The sequence below is a fragment of the Prorops nasuta genome, unplaced genomic scaffold, assembly GCF_024137725.1.
Source record: "Prorops nasuta isolate Cenicafe-Biocafe unplaced genomic scaffold, Cenicafe_Pnas_1.2 PNAS00012, whole genome shotgun sequence".
NCBI classification, from domain to species: Eukaryota; Metazoa; Arthropoda; class Insecta; order Hymenoptera; family Bethylidae; genus Prorops; species Prorops nasuta.
In genome coordinates, this window is record NW_027116809.1 from 5,088,621 (window position 1) to 5,114,246 (window position 25,626).

General features: G+C 33.7%; 1 protein-coding gene and 1 pseudogene across 1 annotated transcript; one reads left to right on the plus strand and one right to left on the minus strand.

The window, feature by feature from the left end:
- The first annotated feature begins 1,487 nt into the window (after positions 1-1,487).
- LOC136777831 (TNF receptor-associated factor family protein DDB_G0272098-like) lies at positions 1,488-2,051 on the plus strand. Its single transcript, XM_066734423.1, has 3 exons — positions 1,488-1,545; positions 1,609-1,878; positions 1,945-2,051. Exons 1-3 carry the CDS (start codon positions 1,488-1,490, stop codon positions 2,049-2,051), a joined length of 435 nt encoding a protein of 144 aa, XP_066590520.1.
- Positions 2,052-3,237: 1,186 nt separating this feature from the next.
- On the minus strand, positions 3,238-4,587 carry LOC136777832 (V-type proton ATPase catalytic subunit A-like; annotated as a pseudogene).
- Between the last annotated feature and the right edge of the window lie 21,039 nt (positions 4,588-25,626).

The window sequence follows — 25,626 nt, forward strand, 5'->3', positions numbered from 1 at the left end:
AGTAATTTTTGTGCTAAGAGATTGGCAACAAACATGATATCACGAAAAATTCATAGATTGGAAACTAGAAGCTGAAGGTGCCATATTGTTTTAAGTATGTGTTAGTAATATGTGTAAATGAAGTGGGTTATGAGAGTGAACATGAATTTTTGGAGTAAAATGATTAATTGCAAATCACAACAATTATAGATAAACAAAAATGGATCAGATAAGTTATTTTATTTTACAGTTTATATATCTATTATTATATAAAATGTAAGATTTAGGGCAAATTTCTTTGTTAAAAGATTTATCAATTTTATAGGTACTCTAGTTGAGGATCACATAAAATAATTCTTCAGCTTAAAGGAACGATATATAAGCCTATAAAATTAAATTCTGTATTAATTTTTTAGGTAGGTAGACAGATATTATCCTTTTAGTGCTCCTTCTGAATGTATATCATTATTGCATGATAATTTGCTTTCTTTTTCATATTTTCAGATAATTGGGCATTGCAAAAAAGAATTTGATGCTTGATGAAACAATATAGTGTCTTGAATAGAAAGAACAAGAATAAAATAATCAAATATATGAAAGTATTAAGAGGTCGAGTTGAAAAAAATTAGGACATTTTTTATTTAAAAGTCCTAATTTTATATTAAAAAAGTTATTTTATACAACACATTCTCTCTACTATGAAGCGGTGCACTCAGTACTTACAAAGAATATGGAAATTTTTTATGACGAGAAATCAATTGAACACCCTAAGTATTTATAGGTATTTTTTTGTGTATAAAGTTTACGCCTTTACAATTTTTGTGTTTAACACATACAGGAGTTTTCTCTAACAGCGGAACATAGGAGATTTCGTGTTATTTGACTATAGTAAATATTACTATAGTCGAATTACTGTTTTCCATTTAATTTAAATATTAAACGTAGTAACCAAGATTAATTGAGAAAAATGACATTTGTAATGGATAAAAAAAGCAATTAAACTAAAATAACCATTAAATTGTAACTATCTACGCTTTATTAATTATAATAATGTATAGTAAGTGCTTCATTTCTATAGTTAAATAACACAATCCCATGGAGGTACGAAGTACCTGGAGAGAGCATAATCTTGCGGGGTAACTACGCGAAGGGTGAGGGGAAGGAAGGCTGACCGCCATCTTTGTGGCATAGGTTGCCTATATATATATATATATATATGTTGTCATGGAGGTACGAAATCCGTGAACCCAGAGACACTAATGTCTGATAATAGGAACAAGGTGAAAAATGAAAGGATTGGTTGGTTTGGTTCCAAATGTTCCACTTCAGTTCTTCCCTTTTGTCTCCATCATCTTTGGGTCTTGTCTTCGTTGGAATGAAGGAGCACGTGCTACTTAACGTATTTTTGAAATATTCTCCTTATAAAACCAAATAATTTCTTCAATTCTTTGATCTTCATTGGCTTGTTTGTATACGTAACTTTTCAATACTCAGAGTTTTAAAGTAATATGTCGAAAATGGAGAATATAGAAACCATAAAAAATTGCAATTTAGGAGAGAATCAAAGTAAGTAAAATGCATTAATGAATTTTTAAATACTATTAATAAATTTAAATACTTATATTATAGGTGCAGATTATAATAAATTATGGGATGAAATAAAAAAATTAACTGAAAGAAACGTTCAGATGGAGGAGATTATAAAAAAGCAGAACGAAAAAATTAATAAAATGGAAAATGAAAGTAAAATAAATGAGAAAAAAGAAGTAAAATCGAATGAAAACAAAGAAAACCAGAAAAAAAATGAAAATATGGAAAACCAAAAAATAAATGACAATAAAAATGAAGAAACTGACAATTACAACGTTCAAACAATAAAACCAGGGGCAATAAAAGCTGGTAATTTTTTAAAAATATAATGTATTAAGTTTAATATATTTAATAATTTATTATTGTTTCTTTCAGCATTCAGGAGAGGTAAAGGAAGAGGAAGAGCTAGGGCCAATTGGCGAGGACAGAGACGTAATGTTTCAAGGAAAGGGACGCCAACAATCATCACGATTAATAATTAATGTGCACTTTGATAGACAAGATTATTTTTTATTTAAAACATATAATACACATATAATCATCATAAAATGTGATTTAGTGAAATATGTAACACATATATAGTCATCATAAAATGTGATTTAGTGAAATATGTAAGTTTAAATGTGATGAAATTAAAATGTGATATTAAAAATTGTGATAATTAAAACTATAAAATAAATAATGTTTAATTGTAATTTAAACAAATTCCTTTTCTTTATTAAAATTTTACCCCGATGACAATAATTGTGATAATATAAAGTAATTACAAATAAAACAATCGTTTGTACTGTTTGATGAGCACAGTGGATACTTAATTAAATATACATAAAAATTGAAAACATTGATTTCCCAAAGTAACATGGAATTAATATATTAGTTAAAACACGCAATAGAAAACTACATAATTATTTCGTTGAGACTCAGTTCGCAAGGTGTTTAATACTAACAATTCTTTGCACACATTTACATGAAACAACAATCTTATAAAATACAATAATGTTTATTCACCTTGATTTCTACTCCTGCAAAAAACTATGATTTTGTGCAACCTTTATGAGTGAAGCTTCAGATTCATTGTTCCATGTAAAGAACTTTATTATTATCGTGTTTGATTTCGTAATTGAACAGAAAGATTTAAAAATTTCTCTGTTCAATTATACATATATATAGTTTATTTTATCTACATAACACACGCAGTTCACATGTACATATACTCAAATACTTCTCAGGTAAGAAAGCACAACACAATTAATTCTACAGGTTTAAATGGCGCAAGAATAAGTCCTAACGTTTTCTGACAAGTCTTTTGCTACTTATGTGTTGTTCCATCTTTATATGCAAGATTTTCCTACAATGTGAAATATATGATTGTAATCTATGATGAATCAATGTCCAAGAATGTCCCAACTTCATTGGATAAAAACCGTTGTAACAGGCCTAGTCTTTCTTTTATAAACGTAATTTAAGAATAAGAAATACAATCCTTATGTACAATTAGAAGAAGCGTTTGAACTTAAGCGAGTAAAACTTAAAATTACATAAGACATTCTGGATAGAGTGAGTTTTCTTTCGCCTACTTCATTTTCAAGCATCATTAAAATGAACAAGGACATGCTTAAATCGCTGAGGGTTATCATTCCGTATCATCAATTTATTTTTTGGATAATGCTAGTGAATTAATTGTTCCAGATTTCTAAATGACTTCTGTATGTTTTCGTGAACCTGATTGAAGTCTGAACTTATTTTCGCTTAGCCGTCTTTCACAGGCTCCTAAAAGAAATGGATCGTTAGATAGGAATAGGATATGCAATAATGTGAATAGGTGAAACAAATTTACCTTAATCTTCACAACGCTAAGATGATAGAGAATGTTTCCTTATACTGCTGCAAATTACATTCCATGTAATTTTATTGTATGATTGAGCTGTCGAGTCTACGGCGTGCCAAGCCATAGGGTAAAAGGCGAATTTATTTCGTAAAATTCGGACGGTTTTGTGGAGTGGACAGAAACGATCATAAGACAAGTAGCTCTGAAAAAAGAACATAATTAAATTTACAAAAAAGAATACTAATAATTTGTACCTAAAAAATTTAAACCATTGATAATACCTGTTTGGTTGCAAAAAGTCGTCCTTTAACAAGTTGGTAATTTCCAGGGTTGTCTTGTCTCTTTCATCTAGGGAAGCCAAACTTTAGAAGACATGGACGATACGCAGGGAGGCGCTGGTAACGGGATCGGAGAAGTCAACACCAGGAAGCGATACGGCTCCTACAATTCTTATTGGCCCTTTGCGATTTGGATTACTTAGACATTTTACTCTGAAAGAATAGCAATGTTATATGTTTGTACATGAAAATTTAACTTATCGTTGCAAGATTCTCTTTTAAGTTAATTAAGAAATATAACGTGGCAAACAGATTGAACACCAAGAGTAAAAAAAAAGTTTATATCGCTTCTTGATGGTTCCTTCTGTCCGAAGTTGACGGTAATAATAAAGATTGTAGATACTGAAAGTATATACAATTGAAATGATTGATCACTCTTGGCCAACTTACTTTTTACCTCAAATAATTGTTGTAAAAAAGAAATTGTTATCGACGGAAACCACGGGAAGGTGGTGATCGCTTCCATCATGTTTATGTCTATTACAGACTGAGAGTCTATTACAGACTGAGAGTCTATTGCAGACTTGGGAGTCTATTGCAGACTGGGAGTCTATTACAGACTGAAAGTCTATTGCAGACTTGGGAGTCTATTGCAGACTGGGAGTCTATTACAGACTAAAAGTCTATTGCAGACTTGGGAGTCTATTACAGACTGAGAGTCTATTGCAGACTGAGAGTCTATTACAGACTTGGGAGTCTATTACAGATTGAAAGTCTATTGCAGACTTGGGAGTCTATTACAGACTGAAAGTCTATTGCAGACTTGGGAGTCTATTACAGACTGAGAGTCTATTGCAGACTGAGAGTCTATTACAGACTAGAAGTATATTGCAAACGGAGTCTATTGCACATTGGGAGTCTATTACAGACTAGAAATATTGCACAGAAAATACTATACAAATATTAGGCTACTGCCCTTTAAATAAGACAAGTTTATTAAACTCCTGTCTAATGCTAATTTTATCATTTATTTTTCGACCTATATAATGTAATCGTATCTTGATATATTTATTGGCAACAGCTCTCATTAAATGAAAACTGTGACTTTCTAAAATTGTTTGATCATGTGAATGTTCTTCTAAACTTTGAAAAACATTAACATTTATCATCGATTGCATAACTAGATGCAAAAGGTAATTTTCTGTAAATTTCTTTAACAGATGTTTACCTCCACTCTCTCGTAAAGCAACGCGAATTATAGATTCTGCTTTAGAGCATATTGTAATAACATCATGTGAGGGATAAATTAAACCACCATGAGTTTTAATGGTAATTAGAGAACATTGCATATTTGTTTTATTGCCTAATAGCACTTCTGTACAAGTTCCACAATTAATTTTTTTCCTTAAATACCTTACAACAAATCCTGCAATATAAGGTACTACTCGTCTAGAATATTCCGATAAGCTAACAGAGTCAAATAAAATAGGATCATCTACAGTTTCTTCTTCGTCAGATATTTCAATCGCTCTGGAATTCGGAGTAGTTTTATTTATAATCGTTGTTGAATCTGCAGATACATGCAAGATTGAAATCATTTCTAGTGGAATGCAGTTACCACTTGAATTTTCATGAATTTCAGTATGAATTAATATTTTCTTATACGCAGCTTTAAATTGACGAGCTGTGGGATTATTATTACATCCTCCATGAGACCTTATACTTCCAAATAATAATTCTATATGATCTTGGCTAAATTTATAAGTAGGGATATATTGTAGAATATCTAAAGTAACAACCAATTCATTATATATAGACAATAAGCTTTTTATAGATATCATTAATCCCAAAGGTCCGCATTTTCTTCTTGATTGTATCAATAATTGGCCACGTTGATCACATAATTTTGATAAATAAGCATAAGATTCTTCCAATTTAGGTATAATTATTTCACAATTATTAGCATTTAACGGCTGTTTTAATCCATACTGTCTTATATTCATAGAATTTAAGATATCAAACACATCGTTTATAATTCTTATGAATCTAATTATAGCATTTGTCCCCTTAAAGTCAGATAATTTTAAATCATCTTTACAAAACTCTAAAGCATCTGCTACACTATTACTAAATGTCTGTGCTGCAAGTTTTACTTTCATCTTTTGCTTATCATATAATACATGAGCACTTTTTAGTTTATTTGCCAAATGCAAACCTTCCTTATTTTGTAAGTCATCCAATTTTATTATATATTCCCATTGAATAATGTTACCATTTTCGTCAACTAATTGTTTATATTCTCCCAGACAATTCCGCATTAGTTTTAATGCGTGGCATGGATCCAAGAATACCGCAACATTTGCACGTGTAACCGGATGCAAGAAATTAGTCTGCAAATTAGAATTATAAAAATTACATCCTAATAAAGAACACATGCTTATATTTGTTGGTGCCCCATCAAACGTGACCGAAACTATGTGAATTTCATGCTCGTGTAAAGCTATTAATGCCTCCTTCACCAAGTTAGCTTTCTGACCAGCGTTTAAACCAGCTATTAAAAAATATCCAATTGGTATTTTCCACGAAGCATTAATGCAATTTACAAGAAAGACTAATGCTTCTTTCGCAATATCTCCATATTCGCAGTCAATATTAGGACCTAAATCCACATAACCACTATATTTGCCATTATCATATTCTACATGCTGTCTTATTGCCATTTCATCAAACATAAGTGATCCAAGTAAAGGGTAATTTAGTGACCTTGCACATGCTTTTATTGTTTTTAAGGCTTCGTTATTAAACCCAGGCTCTCCATTTACAGATTGATACCATTTACCTAGAGTTTTAGGATGAGGCAGGGAAGTATTAAATTTGCGGCGCACGAATGCATAAGCTCGTGGCGAATAAAAATGCAATGTTAGCGCAAACATTCTTAATTCAGGTTCATACTGCTTTTTTAACGGTTTGTTATTAGTTTTATTACTTAAGCGCATTATTAATTGCTCATGCAACTTACCAAGGTCTTGAAGACAATCAAATTGTTTAGCATTGATGAAACTTTTCTGCTTCAGAGACTGCAAAACATCTTTCAATTTCGCTATACGTTTCTCTGCTCTTCTTTCTTTTTGTTGATATAATTTAATCCTGCTCATTAAATTTGTCTTCGTATTGGTTAAAGCCTTTCTGAGAACCATTTTCCTTGGTGTTTTTTCTGACAAATGAGGTGAAACGTTGATACCTTTATCTTGGGTTGTCTTTGTTACAGTCTCTGAATAACCTTGAAAAGAAAAAGGGAAAATCTCAATTTTAAAGCAATATATTTTTTATCACACATGCATGAAAAGTGGCTGTTTGCAGCCTAGTTTTTGGAACCGAAAGTAAATGTTTTCGTGCTAATCTTACTCGCACATGCACAGTAGCGATTTACTTTACTTTCTTCCCTTGAGAGTTTTTAATAGAACGAAAAGTTACATTCGATCCTAGGGATGACAATGAAATAGCATATATACGTTGAAAAAAAAAGTTCAATCGATTGTAACATTTATTGTAATTTTTATACAGTGTAATGTTGCGTTCCCGCAGCTTTACAATAGCTGCATGATGCTGAAGTTAGCCGCCACTTTCCAGCCCCGAGTTTCACCGTCAGATAACCTAAAATTAGCGTGACACCCAGTATACGACGCATATAAAAAGCCTAAATAAAATGGTATAATATGAAATTAGAAGTAACGTAGATGTAGTATTCTTTTTAAATTAACATCAATTAAGACTTAAAAGAAAAGATTACAATTAATACATAGAAAAAATTGTTAAAGGGAAGATAAAAGTTTAAACTTTTTATCATTTTTATCATCATATTTGACCAACAGGAAAATGTTTTAATTTTTTTTAATTGCACAGTCTTGTAGCCCATTAAATTCTGCGTAAGTCAGTATGAATATCATTAGGGATTTCAACTTGCACAAAGGGTTTTTTCTTACATAAAATCAGGTATAAATAGCGATAACTATGTTTTTCAATTTTCGGCTACGATTTTCAACTAGCAGGAAATTTTCTTAATTTTTTTGAATGATACAGTCTTTTAGCCTATTAAATTCTGCGTAGACGTGTATGATTTTCTGTGGGGATCGAGACTACCTTATTACATATTTTTAACATTGAAAGTAAAGATACAGAAGAAAACATGTTTTCCAACTTTTGGCTAAGATTGTCAACTAGCAGGACATTTTTTTAATTTTTTTCAATTATACTATCTTTTAGCTTCTGAAATTCTGAAGAGAATGGTGCTAGTTTCGTGAGGGATCGCGCCTTCCTTAATGTCTTATTTCAACAATGAAAATAGGACTCTGAATCACACAAACAAGTTTTCAAGCTGTCGGCTGAGTTTTTCAACCAACAGGAAAATTTTTTAATTTTTTAAAACTATAATGCCTTGTAGCTTATTAAATTAGGAGTAGATCAGTATAAATGTTATTAGGGATTGCTACTTCTTTATTATTTTTTGTAACGTTGCGTTCCCGCAGCGTTACAATAGCTGCCATCTAGCGCTTTGCTAATCTCAAGCGCTAGATAGGCGGGTCGCGTGCGAACTAGGGAGTTATCAACCGATAGGTATTGATCTAGGATCGATAACTTGTCGGCTCCCTAGTGTCGGGCGATGGGTGTAGCGGGGCAGCGGCGGGACAGGCGTAGAGCCTGATCTGCTCCCGCGAACTGCCCCGACACACGTAGTTTGGAGGTCTTGGATGACACGTCGAGTGCTTGTATAGTGCCCCGCCGCCGATAGAATTGTGCGACCCCGCTGACAGTCGCCACAGGAATTGATAAGCCAAGTGCAGCGACTGCCAGGGAGCCGCGAAAACATACCGGACGACGGGACACTCTAGCCCTGCGGGCCATCGTCAAAAGGGCTGCCCGGAGAGAGAGAAGAGAGCGAGAGCGATCGAGAGGAGCAGAAAGAGAGAGAGAGGGAGACTAAGAAGAAAGTCAGCTCTTGCAAGCTGAAGTAAGGGTGATTATTCGTTACGTGTTAAAGTCCTGTGACGTCCCGGGGTGTGCTAGGGCCCTAGAGCTCGTAGCACCGATCGGTTTGATAGGGAACCGCTGGCCCTGCTCACCTGTCACGGGTAAGCGGGCAACATAGCGGAGTGGTCATTCCGTCGGACCTATAAACGAGAATCGTAGTGTAGAGGCGCGAATTAAACGAGTGTTCGCGATTACATAATTCCGTTAGGAGCTTGACAGTTGACGTGATCATTCCCTTGAGTCGGTTCAAGGCCGCGGACTTAGTTCAATTTTAGTGAGGACTCGTGACCTTAGGTACCGAACCAAAACAAGCCGGGTCGTTGTTGTGGTTGAGTACGCAGCCGACAGTTGGAAAACATTTGTCTTCTTTTGTATCTCTGCTTTCTATGTTAAATAAATGTAATTAGGGAGTTGCGATCCCTACAGAAATTAATAATGGTCTATGCAGAATTTAATAGGCAACAAGACTGTGGAATTAAAAAAAACTAAAAAAATTTGAAATGTTCACAATGGAAGGAGATACTAAGTTTAGAGAATATTGAAACTGAAAAAATAATAGGACTTTAATCAATTTTAAGTGTTAAATGTACAAAATACAATGTATTGACCTGCGTTTGTACGGACAAAGATCATGAATTTCAAAACCATCGTCATTCAGATGTAAACATACCTATTGTACTTGGTAAGTTACATAATTATTTAATGTAAGACATTTAATATGTTATATATATATTAAATTGCTTATCATGTAATTGTTTTGAAATAAATTAACTATTGTATTATACAGGGTTTAAGAGCAATGATGTTTTTAATTTTAACCATATATTCTTGAGGCAAAACTAAGTAAAAAAGTCCTATATTATGATATCCGTAAAAGCATCATTGCTGAGATAAATCAATTTTAAACCGATAAATCAGGGCTTCCATTCAACGGAAAAATTATTTTACTTTTACTTTCGTTGACAGTTTCCCTTCAAAAAATAAAATAAGTTTATACTTCTCCACCGATCCGTATTGTCGTATACGCATATACACACATGCACGCAACTACGCCGATTATTAATATTACTTCCTAATGTCTTACATTCCTAATCATGATGCTGATAAAATTCATTTTCTGTCTATTTTTAAATGGATCCTTGAAAGCACACATTACGTTGAAAATTCTGGGTAACGATATGGCATTATTTGCAGATTAATTTTGAAGCCGTTTTATCTTTTAGGTAATGTGCCGTATGAAATATTCTATATAAGGTAATAAAAAATAAATATTATATTAAAAAAACGATTATAAGATATTTTATTTTGTTTGGATTTTGAAAATCTTATTGTTTTATCAGATAGAGCAGTTGCATACATCAATGGAAGAGTAAAATGACTCGAAAATAGATTCTCAAGCAAGGCCATAGTCTTCTATGAAAATTTTGACCTAAGTGAAGAGCTTCGGAGATTCCTTCAAGTATAAATAAGCCTTCCTCCATTCATCGAAAAGACAAGCCAAAAAGTTAAGGCCGGGATTCATAAACAGAACTTGAGTCCAAGCTCCCCTTGAAACCTATAAGATGTGTTATATAGAATATAGATTTTACACGTCTTAAGCTTGAATTTGAGCTTAAGTTTCGCTTATGAATCCCGGAGTAAGAATATTTTCTTTATGCCGTAGAATATCCATAGTCTTGTCTAGTGCATTTTGCATAGTGCTTGCCTGAATAGACTTGACAGTAAAATTAGTCAATTGCTAGATCAAATTCTAGTTTATAGTGACTGGAGATGGCATGATCTTAAATGAAATATTTACTAATTCATCAAGGTAATTGTTATAAAAGGAAGAGGAAAACACAAGTATTTACTAACTTATCTGGAATCTTCTTGTACCTAAGAGCGTGCAAAAGCTGTGAATAATAATCTACGGCATTAACAAAAAATTATTCTTAACTTTGTGTCTTATATTTCATAAAACGAAAAACGGCTTATTTATTCTTAAAGGGATCCTTTAGGCTCTCTCGGTTTAGGCCGAAATTTCGAAAAAAACACTATGGCGTTGCTTGTCTGAAAACCGATTTTGAAAGTCATTTTACATTTTCAATAACGTAGCAATTTGTTCCATGTAATACAACAGTAAGATTCTCAAAAAGCGAATAAAGATTTTCTTCAAATCGTTTTTTAAATATAATTCTTATTTTTTGATTAGCTTAGAGTAGTTCATATGTCGCGTCACCGAAAAGATAAAACGGCTTGAAAATTAATCTACAAATAATGCCGTATTATTCTCGATACTTTTTAACTAAATGGGTGCTGTTGAGAATCCTTTTACAAATAGGCAGAAAATAAATTTCATCAGGATCAGGAATGTAAGACATTAGGAGGTAATATTAAAAGTCGGCGTAGTTGCGTGCGTGTGTATGTGTCTATGTATGTACGATAATACGAAACGATAGAGAAATACAAACTTCTTTTGTTTTTTGAAAGGGAACTGTCAACGAAAGTGAAAGTAAAGTAAATTTTCCGTTGAATCAAAACCCTGATTTATCAGTTTAAAATTGATTTATCTTAGCAATTACGCATTTACGGTGTTAATGGTACATAAATCTGAAAAAAGGTCGCGCATTCCAAGTTTCAATATTTTTTCTCGGCAAGTTCCTTGGGCGGTTCTACTTTTTAACTATATGGATTTTTCCGTTATGAGATAAGGAAGAAGATGCATATTTTTTAATCCGGCTGAAGAATTTCCTTAAGTGCAGCAACCAATGATATGTACACGAAGAGGCAGATTTCGCAGCGAAATCCGAGTTTCTTTAATTTTTTTAGAGACTTTCCACTGCTCGGGCCACTTTTTAATATATATAGTTCTCTTTCTTAGGAAATAAAGAAGAATATGTATATGGTTTAAAATGGCTGAGGAATTTCCTGTGGATAGCTGCGAGGAGAATCTTAGCGGAAACGTAAGGAAATTGCAAATTCGTTGTGCATTCTAAGCGTCTATAATTTTTTTCAGCTAATTCCCTGGTCCGTTCCACTTTTGAACCTATATGAATCTCTTCTTTATTAAATAACGAAGAAGATGCATATTTTTTTGTTTTTATCAAGTGCTTGGTTTACATAATATTTAGTGTTCTTTAATTGCGCGCATCATACAGGGACACGTAGAGTATGTCTAACTACATACGGCGAGATAGCGAGAATAAACGTTGTCTACTTACGCAGCGCATAACATGGAACGTGTATAGTTATGACAAAAATCACTACATCAGCCGCTTGCTTCAGCTTCGTTACGAAGCCAAGAATAACAAATAATAAAAAGGCAATAAATAAGATAATTTGTGTAATTGAAAACTACTTATAACATCAAGAAAACTATTATATTCGTTACTTTTTTTCAAAAGAATTACTGTTTGTTTGCATGCATTGATATGCTTAACAAATAAAAATTTAAAGCAAATTTTGTTATATGTTCCACCCTTAGTGCAAAATAAATATAAAAGTTTTTATAAAATATTTAAATCATAGAATTACATTTATTTTAATGTTATATTTTCAATTTATAATAATCTATTTCATGCAATATAAATTTTTGGCATTATAAAACAAAAGTTACTGTTTCCTCTCATACGTATTTCCCGCGTCGTTATCTTATTGCAATGTTGCCATTCTTTCTTTAACAACCAAATTGAGAAAACGCTCAAATGTAATTTATACAGCACATTCTTCTTTCTCAACGATTATATCTTACAAACTTATCGGTCAATTGCTTTGATTTTTAACATAGTTATTTATTTAACTACAATAGTCATCATATTAATTTTTTGTAGCATTTGTATAGAAAATATTTCCTTACAATTAAGAAATTATTTAATTTTCATGCCATTGCCTACATCACCCATGTTAAAGGAGCGTGGTTTGATCATGTTTATCTCATAAACTATTCGGTAAATTCAATAAAATTTGAAGAGCTTGAACATCAAGTTAAATACTATTGGCTTCTAGAATTTCAAGGAATTCATACATAAATCAATTTACACGACAACTATCTTAAGCGGTTTGTGCAATGAACGGCTCATATATACAAACAATAGTATACGTATCAAGAAAATGCAAATAACCCTGGAAGTAGTTATTAACCCTTTCAATAATGCGGGGATATATAAGTCCCAAAGAATGTTAAAGAATTACTGGTGCGAAAAGTATTCGCTTCTAAACTACTGCAGGGTCATATGTGTCCCAATGCATTTTTTAAAAACCATATTTTCTAAAAATCTAAAAATATGTAATCATGTTCCTTTACTTATTTACAGCACATTTAGTTATATTATACAAAAGTATCTTCACTGGCTACAAATCGTATCGAAAGGGTTAATATTCAAAGTAAATCTGACATAAAATAGAACACATTTGAAACCAATAGTAGTACCAACTAATAAAATCGTAATTCAGCTAGAAAATCACTTGATATAGTGGAATCCATAAGAAATGAAGAACTTCGCTTTGCGAAGCTCGTTCCATCTTAGGGATTCGAAATTTGACCGTCGTGTGGTGAAGAACCGATCGTTCTAAAGGCTACTACTGCTATAGTTTTGGGAAGCATCTAACATATTTACTGTTCCATTTCGAACCTATTTCTCTTTCCCTTCATTGACGACTTCCTTGGTGAGACAAGGTAAGAAACCTTTAACTAATTTTTACCTTGCGGACGTTGACGCGAGCAAATATACTGTCTTTGAAGGATACATATATCCAGTGCGCTAATACAATATGGTAAATAAAAATAATACAACTAACTTAAAAAGGACTAATTCTTCTTCCTCGGAGAGTTTAAACGAGACAAATATTAACATGTCTTATTCAAAGACAGATCGAAACTTAAATAAAAAACAAAAATCGAACTATATATCACCCCAACACCTATACTCTAACTCAAATACAGCGCCTTTTATAGTTAATGTGTAGATGAAAGATACGAGCAATAAAAATCTCGGTAATTTTCATAAACTGAAGATTGCCAAGATTTTATTCAACGCCAACATAAACGGGATTACAGAGATAAAGAGCGGAGGTAGAGACCGTGTATTCATTACCTTTGACACTGCCGCAGATGCAAATAACTTTGTTACAGTAGGTTATACAATTTATCCGGACTGGAATATATTTATTCCTACATATAAAATATTTAAAACAGGGATTATCAAGGATATCCCTATCGAATTTTCTGAAGACGAAATTAGGGAAAACTTAATATACGATCATAAAAATTACCCTATACATAAAATAGAAAGACTTAAAAGAAGAGTTTCTATGCCCCAGCCAGCTGATCCGTCTCGGACTCCCAATCAAACAACAAATCAGGCGTTTTACAAACCTACACCCTCGATTAAAATAATTTTCAAAAATAGTAATCTACCATCCTTCGTTAAATTATACGGGGTTAAGATATACTTGCAACACTATATTCAACCAATTAGGAAATGTTATAATTGCCTAAAATACGGACACACTACTAATCTATGTAGGTCAAAAACTAGATGTATAAAATGCTCTGGTGAACATAATAGTGAATTCTGCGAATTTGAATCCAAAGTATGCTACCATTGTAAGGAAGCACACCAAACTTTTGACTTCTCTTGTCCATATCATAAGATAGAAAAAGAAACAAAAATAGTTATGGCAAAAGAAAATCTTGAATATAGGAAGGCAAAAGCAAAAGCCAAATTGTACTCTAATAGCTACGCGGATATGGTAAATAGAAGAGCAAATAATATTCCTCATAGTACAGAAACACAACAACCCAAAGATAATAATAACATTACCTTAGGTGAATTCATACCCTTCTACAGATTTAGACAAACTACTTCTCCGGATAATAGCCCACAAGATATAACTAAGCATTTTGAAACCGTACCAAATACTTCAGATAATACCCTACCAAGTCAAATAAACGTAATCTTCGATAATAATACCCAGAATATTGATAGCTATACCTCAATAGCGCCAGTAAACGCTATTATAGAAAGTGACTCTATTTCAAATAACTCATTCTCAGATTATCAGGAACCACACATTAATGAGTCACGGGTTACTGCTGAGAATCACGTCTAGTAAACACCAAACATATAAAATACTATCCATATATATACCCCGGGTGTGTAAGTACTCCAATATTCCTATCTGAGTTCCGATATACAAAATTTAATCTCTCAAAATACACAACTTTTGTAGTTAATGCAACAAACTAATTATCCAGCAAATAGAAACGCAAGAGAAAATATAACGCTTTACCAATGGAACATTAGGAGTATCATAAGGAACTGGCATGAATTAACATTTATATTAGACTCAGAAAATCCGGATATTTTTTGTATACAAGAAACTTGGCTGAAAAAAGACGATTTTCGAGGCCCTACCGGTTACCAATTATACAACTTAAATAGATCATCAGAAAGAGCAGGAGGCGGTCTAGTAACGCTGATTGGTAAACATTGGATATCTTCAAAGATTACAGTAAATTTTAACACTCCAAAGAATCTTGAATTACTAGCAAACAAGGTATACATAAATAAATCAACATTCTTTTATTTATTTAACTGCTACAGACTTCCAAATGTATATATAAATAAGACGGATTAGCTAGAATTTTTTACAAATATGATAGAATATACGAATGGCTCCCCTTTTTTCATTATGGGAGATTTCAATGCACAAAATACTTCTTGGGGTAGCACAATAAATAATAGAGAAGGAAATATAATTTTAGATATTATTAATAACTTAGAAATATCTGTACTAAATAATGGCAGCGCAACAAGAATAAATGTCTTCAAACAAATGTAGTGTCCCAGACCTAACATTGTGTAACTCATCACAAACTACGTCCTGTAGTTGGGAATCCACTAAATGTTTTCAAGGTAGTGACCACTTCATTATTAAAATAAACTACTTACTCCACACAAATACACAGCAACCTAGGAAGAAATTGGTGACCAAATTTATAGACTGGAAAATCTTTAGCCAATGCTGCAACAACATCGATGACTTCCTGACACCCCTTCCTTCCTCTCCTTCGAATCCACAAAAAATCTACAATGATTTTTATAACTCAATCACCAAAGCTATTGAATATTCGGGCGGATATGTAACTGAAAGTAAAAATAAGAAACGGAACTACTCTGCGTGGTTCGATAAAGATTGCAAAGATGCAGTAGAACAAAGAAATAATTTTTTCAAAATATACAAAGAAGATAAAACAGCCTCAAATTTCTACCTGTTTATAAAACAACACACGGAGACAAAGAAGATCCTTAGAATGAAAAAACGAGATCATTTTAGGAATTTCTGTAATAATTTAAACATGGACAAACCCATTGCAACTCTATGAAGAAATTTAAACAACATTAAATCAGGCATGAACAAAGCACAACATATCTCAATTCCACAATCAGATACCCTAGAGCTTCTAAATAATAAAATAAAATCCCTAACATCGCATCCTCTCAACAAATCTCGCACAGAAGACCAAAAATCAACCCAAACTACAATAGCCTCACATTACCATCAGCACGCCTCCACAACAAATCCTATATATCCTAAATCAAACGAATACATAACCCAACAAATTACTCTTATAGAACTGGAACACTCTCTCGATAAAATTAAGGTCGGAAAATCTGCAGAACCAGATCTCATTAACAATCAGATTCTAAAAAACCTTCACAGAAAAGCTAAACTTGTACTACTTACTTTTTACAACACCATCCTAGACTCATCTATCATTCCCGGACAATGGGCGGAGGCTTATACTATTTTTATGCCAAAGACGGGTAAATTGGATTTTCGCCCAATTACAATCACATCTTCTTTGGCGAAACTCTTCGAACATATCTTGCTCGCCAGGATGCAACACTGGTCCGAAAGAGACCTTCATTTACCGCCCTCGCAGTATGGATTTAGAAAGGGCAGATCTGTAAGCGACAGCATCGGAGTATTAACTACTCATATTAAAACAGCGCATAGTAGAGGCAAATGCACAGGGGCAGTCTTCTTGGATGTAAAAGGAGCGTTTGATAACGTTAATCTAGATATTCTAATTAGTAATCTAAAAAAATTAAAATATGCACCTAAAATAGTTAAAATTATAGATCAACTGATAAGAAATAGAATTTTACACTTCTACACAGGATATACATATCTCGGTACCTATTCAGCCTACAAAGGCGTGCCTCAAGGAGCCGTTCTGAGTCCATTCCTTTTTAATATATACTTGCATGACATCCTCAAACACATCCATCAAGATGTTACCGTGTTGCAATACGCTGATGAGGTCGTAATTTTCTGCGATGACTGCAATGCTGCGAGCGTGGGGACGAAGTTTGAAAGGGCGATAGCGGATTTAAACAAATGGCTATCGTCGCTAGACCTGGAGTTGTGTCCGGGCAAGTCCAGTTATGTCCTTTTCGATAAGTATACCGCACCAGGGTCAACTCACATAAAGATGATCGATTCACAACTTTTTAATTCGGAGCATGCCACCTTTTTAGGAATTACGCTATCATTTGATCTTAACTTTAATAGACATCTAAACAATACTCTGGATAAGATCAACAAAAATTTCAATTTTTTACAACACATCGCCAAAATTAAATGGGGCCCACATCCTACAGTTTTATACAGATACATTAACGCTACAATAGTTTCCATTATACAATGGAATTTAACAAATATAACCAGTTTAAATAAATCTTTTATAAACAGATTCGAGGTTTTGATAAGGAAATTTAGTAGGCTTATTCTCCGCTTAATGCCTTCCACCCCCGTACCTATAGTCAACGATATATGCAGATTACACCCCATAGAACTGAAAATAAACCTCCTTATAGATCGTTACATTTGCAGGATGAAAACCATAACACCAAACACCCTCCTCAATAAACTAGACAACTATTGTGCCTTAATAATATCAAAAAATGTAAGCTTTAAACATAAAAGCACTCTCGTACATCGATGGCATCTCCTCAATCATGCCGCAGATTCAAAAATCCATATTAATTCATATACCCTTCCACTTCCATATAACTATGATTGGACAGTTTTGTCAACAAACTTTGATAACAATACATACTCAAATTTCCAAAAAAATATTTCTGGAAATCAACAAAAACCAAATACAATCTCCAGAAAATTCGAATCCTACATCAGAGACATAATTAATACTTACTCAAAAAATCCCCAAACGTGCTTAATATACACAGACGGAGCCACGTCTAAAACATTTAAAGCCGGTTTCGCGGTATTATGTCAGAACCCACAAAAAAGAATCTTCGGTAGACTACCAAATCACTCTAGTACCTTAAATGCCGAATTATTTGCTATATTAAAAGCCATAGAACTTTCAAAAAGTTTGGACCGGCCTTCTCTAATTATAACTGATTCCAAATACGCTATTAATCGCATTAATAAACCTACTTTTTTGAATGTAAAAAATTCATTGGTAACAGACATTAAATCCCTACTCAGCAGACTGAATAAATCTTCAAACAAAGTAGGAATAGTATGGTGCCCCGCGAGATCAGGGATTGAAGGAAATCTGGAGGCGGATCAGCTGGCTAAAAAAGCTTTAAGCTTAAAGAAACTCTTTACCAAGAAACTAGAACTAGAAGATGTAAATAATAAACTAAAACATTCGTTTGGAATACAGGTACAGAATTTTAGAGTAAACCTAAAGACAGGCCCATCCTCACTAAACAAGTATTTTAGCTTTCTACGCAACAATAATAACATATATTTAAATAAACAGAGCCAATGCAATAACGGTATAAATCCATGGTTTTTTAACTTCCCAGATCTAAGTAGAAAACAAATTAGTATAATTTCCAGAATTAGGACAAATCATAACGCATGCGCATCCCATTTACACAAAATAAATCTTATTACATCGCCTATTTGTGAATGCAATAATAACAGTAGATTTGACCACAAAAAACAGACTTCGCCTGTATAAAAAGGCGGCAAGTACATAAACCATTTAGCATAAATAATATAGTAAAATTATCCAATTAAAAAAAGTAGTGAAATCCAAATATTAGGCAAGTATATTTTTTCACCTTAGCAAAAGTTAAATTTTTGAAAAAAAAGGAACAACAAAATTACTTGCCGGGCCCGTAATGTCCATGCACAGTGAGAAATAGAATCGTCTGTGGTTCGGCTAACTTCACTCTGTATTTCAACATGAAATTTGCTGTACTACGCTATAGCTGAATCTCACACACGATTCAATTTCCCACTGTGCATGGACATTACGGGCCCGGCAAGTAATTTTGTTGTTCCTTTTTTTTCAAAAATTTAACTTTTGCTAAGGTGAAAAAATATACTTGCCTAATATTTGGATTTCACTACTTTTTTTAATTGGATAATTTTACTATATTATTTATGCTAAATGGTTTATGTACTTGCCGCCTTTTTATACAGGCGAAGTCTGTTTTTTGTGGGATTTCATAACGTTTTGTAAGAGTATAATATTTAAAAAATTAAATAATTCTTTTAATTTTTCTACAGAATTTAAAGAAAATTTCCACACTTCTCGTTTTTTGAAACAGCAGAGCTTAACTAATAAAATAATATATATTAATATTGAAAAAATATCACAGTCAACGCATTGAATTTATTGATATTTGTAATGCATTCTGCATAAATGAACTTCATAATTAATGCCCCGGCTACTTGTTTAATGTTTTCAGTTTCACTATAATAAAAGTTTGATTAAATTTTTCATAATCAATAAACATACTTTCAACATAAAAATAATTAAGTAAAATGTATGTTTTAATTAATTTACATTTTCTGTTTATCAACATTTGACTTTTACCACCATCTGACCTTGCTAGACTTCACTAGTTTCATCAACTACTTGAGTTGATACTGGGGCAAGACTAGACAAGCAATTCGCAAAGCTTTAAATAAGCTACAATCAAGCATATATTCAAAGCTGACTATGTCGTTTTGCATACCACGTTTCTTTTTAGCACCAGTTACTATCACATTTATGCTGCTAATTCTTGACAAAGGTGATATAGGAGATATATTAGCGAGTCGTCCTTATAACATTCCCTGTGCCAGAGTCCTCAAATGTTCGTTTCGCTAATTTCTATACACTGTTGAAACTGGTCGGATTTCTGGTGCTGCAAAATGGAGTGGAAACCATTAATTTTTGGACTGAGTTTCAATTGAGAATAAATGTGCATTTTTTCATCCATACCAATGACTAGTATACTGCCTTTGGCCTAGAATACTAGCATAGGTAACAGAGGAAAACAATCAACAGTTATTAACTCAATTTTACAGAATTTCATCCAATGAATCTCATCCTTAAATTATGGCTGAGCAATGGATGACGATTATCGGAATATTGGCTTATTCTTACTTTGCCAATCTTTCAATGCTTTCATCCTTGCCTGTTTCAAATACCAGAATGCAGGAATGAAAAGCCCAATGATTGGTTCAACTCCAATATTCAGTATGTGAGCGAATCTTCTTCCTTGGTTTTCTAATTCAATTGTACCAAATGTATTTTAGTCAAAGCACAAGTATTACTATTTGCTATAATACACTTGCACAGTGACTGTAAAATGCTAAATGATAACATCTGAGTAAACCTAAAATCAAATTACTCATTTAAATATCTCAAATCTTCAAAGAAAATAATATTTTAAAGAAACATGAATCATTCCATTTGTTAATCAACATTTTACTTTTTACCAACATCTGACTTTGTGAAACTTCAGTAACTCCATCAGCTGCTTGAGGTGATACAGGGGCATGACTGGACAAGCAATTCGCAAAGCTTTGAATAAGCTAGAATTAAGCATATATTCAAAGCTGGCATTGTCGTTTTGCATACCACGTTTCTTTTTGGCACCAATCATTATTACATTTATGCTGGTAACTCTTGAAAAAGGTGGCATGGGAGATACATTGGCGAGTCGTCCTTATAACATTTCCTGTGCCAGAGTCCTCAAATGTTCGTTTCGCTAATTTCTATACACTGTTGAAACTGGTCGGACTTCTGGTGCTGCAAAATGGAGTAGAAACCATTAATTTTTGGACTGACTTTCAATTGAGAGTAACCGTGCATTTTTTCATCCATACCAACGACTAGTATACTGCCTTTGGCCTAGAATACTAGCATAGGTAACAGAGGAAAACTATCAACAGTTATTAACTCAATTTTACAGAATTTCATCCAATGAATCTCATCCTTAAATTATGGCTGAGCAATGGATGACGATTATCTGAATATTGGCTTATTCTTACTTTGCCAATCTTTCAATGCTTTCATCCTTGCCTGTTTCAAATACCAGAATGCAGGAATGAAAAGCCCAATGTTTGATTCAACTCCAATAGTCAGTATGTGAGCGAACCTTCTTCCTTGATTTTCTAATTCAATTGTACCAAATGTATTTAAGTCAAAGCACAAGTATTACTATTTGCTATAATAAACTTGCACATTGACTGTAAAATACTAAATGATAACACTATGCGTAAGCCTGAAATCAAATTCATCATTTAACAGTCTTAATCTTCAAAGAAAATAAATATTTGAAGGAACATGAAACATCTCAGTTATACTTACCAGTATTTGATTTTGCCCCATCTCCATTTTCTTTATTGCTTGTTGACCTAACTTCTGTAATATTTGGTTGTATTCGCATCTTTTGTAAACATCTACTATCGTATAATTTGTTCCAATCCAAATACTGGTCAACTTGTATTTTACGTAAATAAAGATTTTTTGGAATGTTTCATATCTTTCAAATTAGCATTGCCATAATTTAATCTGAAATATTTGTTTATATATATATGATATAACCTATCAGATAATTACAATCAATATCAGTTTAAAGAAAACAAAAAGCAAAACATGCATTTGATTAATGATTTCAATACCTGAAAGTTTAGCATATGATTATTAAGTACCTTAACAATTTCTTTCAATTAATATCCTGCTGATAATGACCGATGCACATTACTGTTGAAAGTATATTTCTCATTGGCACAGACTTGTAAATATTAATTTTATTTAATCCAGTCAGCTCTATCCTCATCAATGAATATGAAAATATTCTGTCTTAATTTATCTGCAAAAAGAAATACCACAAAGTACCACAAAGTATATACTACATCCTGTATTGTAAAATATAATATTATACTTATCTAATTCGCGAATCCTTCAGTCACTGTTAATTGAATTATTTGTGATTGTAGAGATTAACAGATGCAATATCGCAACACGATGAATAACCTCACTGCATTAAATAAAAATAACCTCACATTACAATTTACACAGTTCAATATAGTCGCCGAATTGACAGTTCACAACCATACATAGTTTGATCGTTGAGTATATTATGTTGGAAGCGTTGTGAAAATGACGTCATTTTTCTTAGCGACCAACTTCAGCCCGAGACATACACTCTGGCTGGAGAAGAAGAAGATGACGGAAAGAAATTAAATTTGTTATATATATAGCTAACAGATTATGAGATCTCTGGATTGCGTGAACCAATTTTGATGTTTATGGGCTCAAATAAAAGCTTGTTCTAATCCATTTCAAGAAAAGCTTTACTGAAATCATGACAGTGTTTCATTTACGGAAAAAAATCGATTTAAAAATTGAGACGGCCAATCTTGCTGTATAAGATACAGTAGTGCCTGGACGGCGGTATAGACACGTCTATACCTACTTTTATGTACTTGCCGTCGAGACACTACCGTGTCTCTTGATATCAACCACTTTTTCTGGTGGTGCAGTAAATGGAACGCTCAGAGGAAGGAACTATTAGACTTATTATCAAGGAAAGGCATTATACAAAAACATAGTTTTCCCAATGCTCAACATCTTAGTTTCTCCGCGGATCAAGAAATTTTAAAAGCCATGACGAATTTTGTAAAGAAACTACAGGCTGGATATGAGATATATGGTATCTTTCAAATTCAATGAAAATCTATACATTAGGATACACCAGGAAAGTCTCTCACTTCCCACATGATATATACCCAATCTCCTAACAGCCTTGTCCAAACGAAATATGAACTTACTATAGCATAGACAGCACTACCAACGTGGGCAAATGGGAATACTTGTTCCCGAACCCAGATAGACACCAAAAAAAAAAAAAAAGCTCGTTCCATCTTCTAAATTCTGCCTATTTTATTAAGGAAAAATTGTGATAAATACCTGCGCCTAAAATATGCTGTAAATTTATTTGTAGGTCGTCTTGATCGGATCCAGAATTGAGAGGTGATGCTGCCTCAAACCGCTGCTCCTCTCGAGTCTCTGTATGGTGGATATAATTGGTTACCAAGCATTCATTTCAATAGAATAACAGAAATACATAATAATCTTAATGTTACAGGCAACAAAATGAATAAAATATCGCTTTCGATAGAAATAAAGAAATAACAGAGAATACGTTAGAAGTAATAAAGGAAATCAAAAGAACAAATTGTGATACATACCTGTACCTGAAAAATTATGTTCAGTCATATCTCTCTCGTGAGATCCACAATCGAGAGGTGATGCTGCCTCAGTCCGCTGCTCCTCCAGAGTCCCTGTATGATACAAAATAATTAATTACTAAGCACTCACATTTCAAGACAATAATAGAAATAATTAATAATTTGAATGTTACAGGGAACAAGAAGAATCAAATATTACTTTTTATAGCAGTAAAGAAACAACGGAGAGAATACGTTAGAAGTAATAAAGGAAATGAAGAAAACAAATTGTGATACGTACCGGTACCTGAAAAGTCACGTGAAGCCATATCTCTCTCATGGGATCCACAACTAAGAGGTAATGCTGCCTGGATCTGCTGCTCTTCTAGAGTTCCTTTATGATAAAAATAATTTATTTTCTATCTAAATTTTAGTTTAATAATAATCTACATACCATCTACTGCACTGCATATCTTCATTCGTTTTCTTGGAATCTCTCTCTCATCTTGTTCATTGTTCTGTTGAAGGTAAAGTAAATTATCTTTTTTTATAGTTATTTGGGGATTTATATATACTTACAAAAGGTTCTGCATTAGGTCTCAGCCTAACACACGTGAGAGAAGTCCGATCAATGTGATCTTCCAAAAAATGCATGGAGCATAGCCTTGCATTGGCAGAGAGATTCTTCTGGCGAAGACCCATTAAGTTTTGCCAGATTTCCCTTCTTTCGGGACAATTGGGAAATCTTAAGGATAATACCAAGTGTTTTTAAAAAATAGAATGAACAAATAATTTGATTAAGATTAATTTATAACATTTAAAATTACTTGTGAAAAGATATTTTCCTGCCATGAATTGTCTCCCAGGACTTTTGCTCCCTATTTGAAGCAGCTCCACTCCTGGACTTGCAATTAATTGCCTCACATCCAGGCATAGTCAATGCAGTAGGCTATAAAAAACAAAATAAATTAATAACATTATAAAACCAATCTTATAAGATATTCATGATATTAATTATTAAGTTTTAAGGATTGTCTCGCACCAAATAAATACTAACCACAAAATTTCGATGAAATTTAAAATAATTCCCGCTCGTAGCCACTTCCCAGGTTTCCAAAGAATGAAGAAGGTTTGTTTGAAAGTTGATTGGGTGATATCCGTAAGGAGGTCTAGGAAGGAAGGCTCCAGGGTGACAAAAACAACGCCCAGGAAATCTGGTAAAATCAGTTTATTTGAGTTGAAAAAAAATACAAAAGAATCAAAAAGTGCTCCAAAGGAGGATGAGCCGCAAATTGATAATCCACCCAAAGTTACAACTACGAAATCCCAACCCTGTGGTCCCCAGGTCCCCGAACAGGATTCCTTCGTACCTGAGACTCCCAGGCAACGAAGATAGAGAGAAAGGAAGACGATTTCTTGGAGCCCAAGAAATCGACGATGGAGCAGAAATGCGTACTAAGAGACTTAGTGGCGTCGCAGGAAGGGAGGACTGGCTAAGCTGCTGAGAAGAAAAGACAGAGTCTAGAGTCTAGACCGTTTAAATTGAGCCGCAATAAGACGGAACCCTTGGGTATTGATATGTACAACAGACCCAAATAATAACAGCGAGAGAGAGTTCTACGCCGTGGGCCACCTATCGGCCTCTGTTGGAGGTAGGATCAAGAGAGACAGAGTGTGAGCGGGAGCGAGACGGCCTGAGAGTCCCAGACCGCTCGTATCTACACTCCGATCTCCAACAAATCCTCCCCCGCATTGACGTTCCTACGTCAATTCAGATGAATCTCGCAGATGTTGGAAATAAACTAAACTTATGTTCTAAAATTTGGAATGGTGAAACACCGTAAATAAAGACCATGGTGGAAAAGAAAAAGAAAAAAAAAACCTTTGAGCGAAGCTCCGAATGTCCACCAATGGTCGCAGACTAACTCATTTCTTAATGATGAGTTTGGCAGTTTTCAGCTCTAACGCTGGAGTCCAACGCAAGAGCAATTTTCCTTGAGGATCCCAAGACTTCCACTGCCGATATTTCAAGACCGCATGCAATGGTATACGGTGTGTGAGCCCGAACGCTAAGACGGTAACGTATTTTGCTGTACGCTCTAGCTCCTTTGCGGTAGAATCATACAGGATTCCATTCTCCCAACTGCTCGCGTATAAAACAGCTAAATCAATTGCTGGTGCTGGTGTACGAGAAGGTCCCGCTATGGGTTCCATGACCACGTCAGCTGATTCTGGTTCAGGTGGACAAGGCGGATCCAAAATGACCTGCATCCTGGAGTCCTCTTCTTCCTTCGTCGACACAAGCAAATCCGGAAGTTCAAGCAGAGAATCAACACAAGGAGCATCGTCCGAAAGACTCAAGTCACTGAAGGAAAGGTCCAGTACATCGGACGCGTTGGCTTCTTCGCCCCAAACTTCACTTAAGAACATTTCGACGTTGCCGAC

Bases quoted from the DNA above. Each gene is read 5' to 3' on its own strand.
- LOC136777831 (XM_066734423.1), top strand. From the start codon at position 1,488: ATGTCGAAAATGGAGAATATAGAAACCATAAAAAATTGCAATTTAGGA. The intron at 1,546-1,608 runs GTAAGTAAAATG...CTTATATTATAG, and splicing joins CAATTTAGGAGAGAATCAAA to GTGCAGATTATAATAAATTA. The intron at 1,879-1,944 runs GTAATTTTTTAA...TGTTTCTTTCAG, and splicing joins ACCAGGGGCAATAAAAGCTG to CATTCAGGAGAGGTAAAGGA.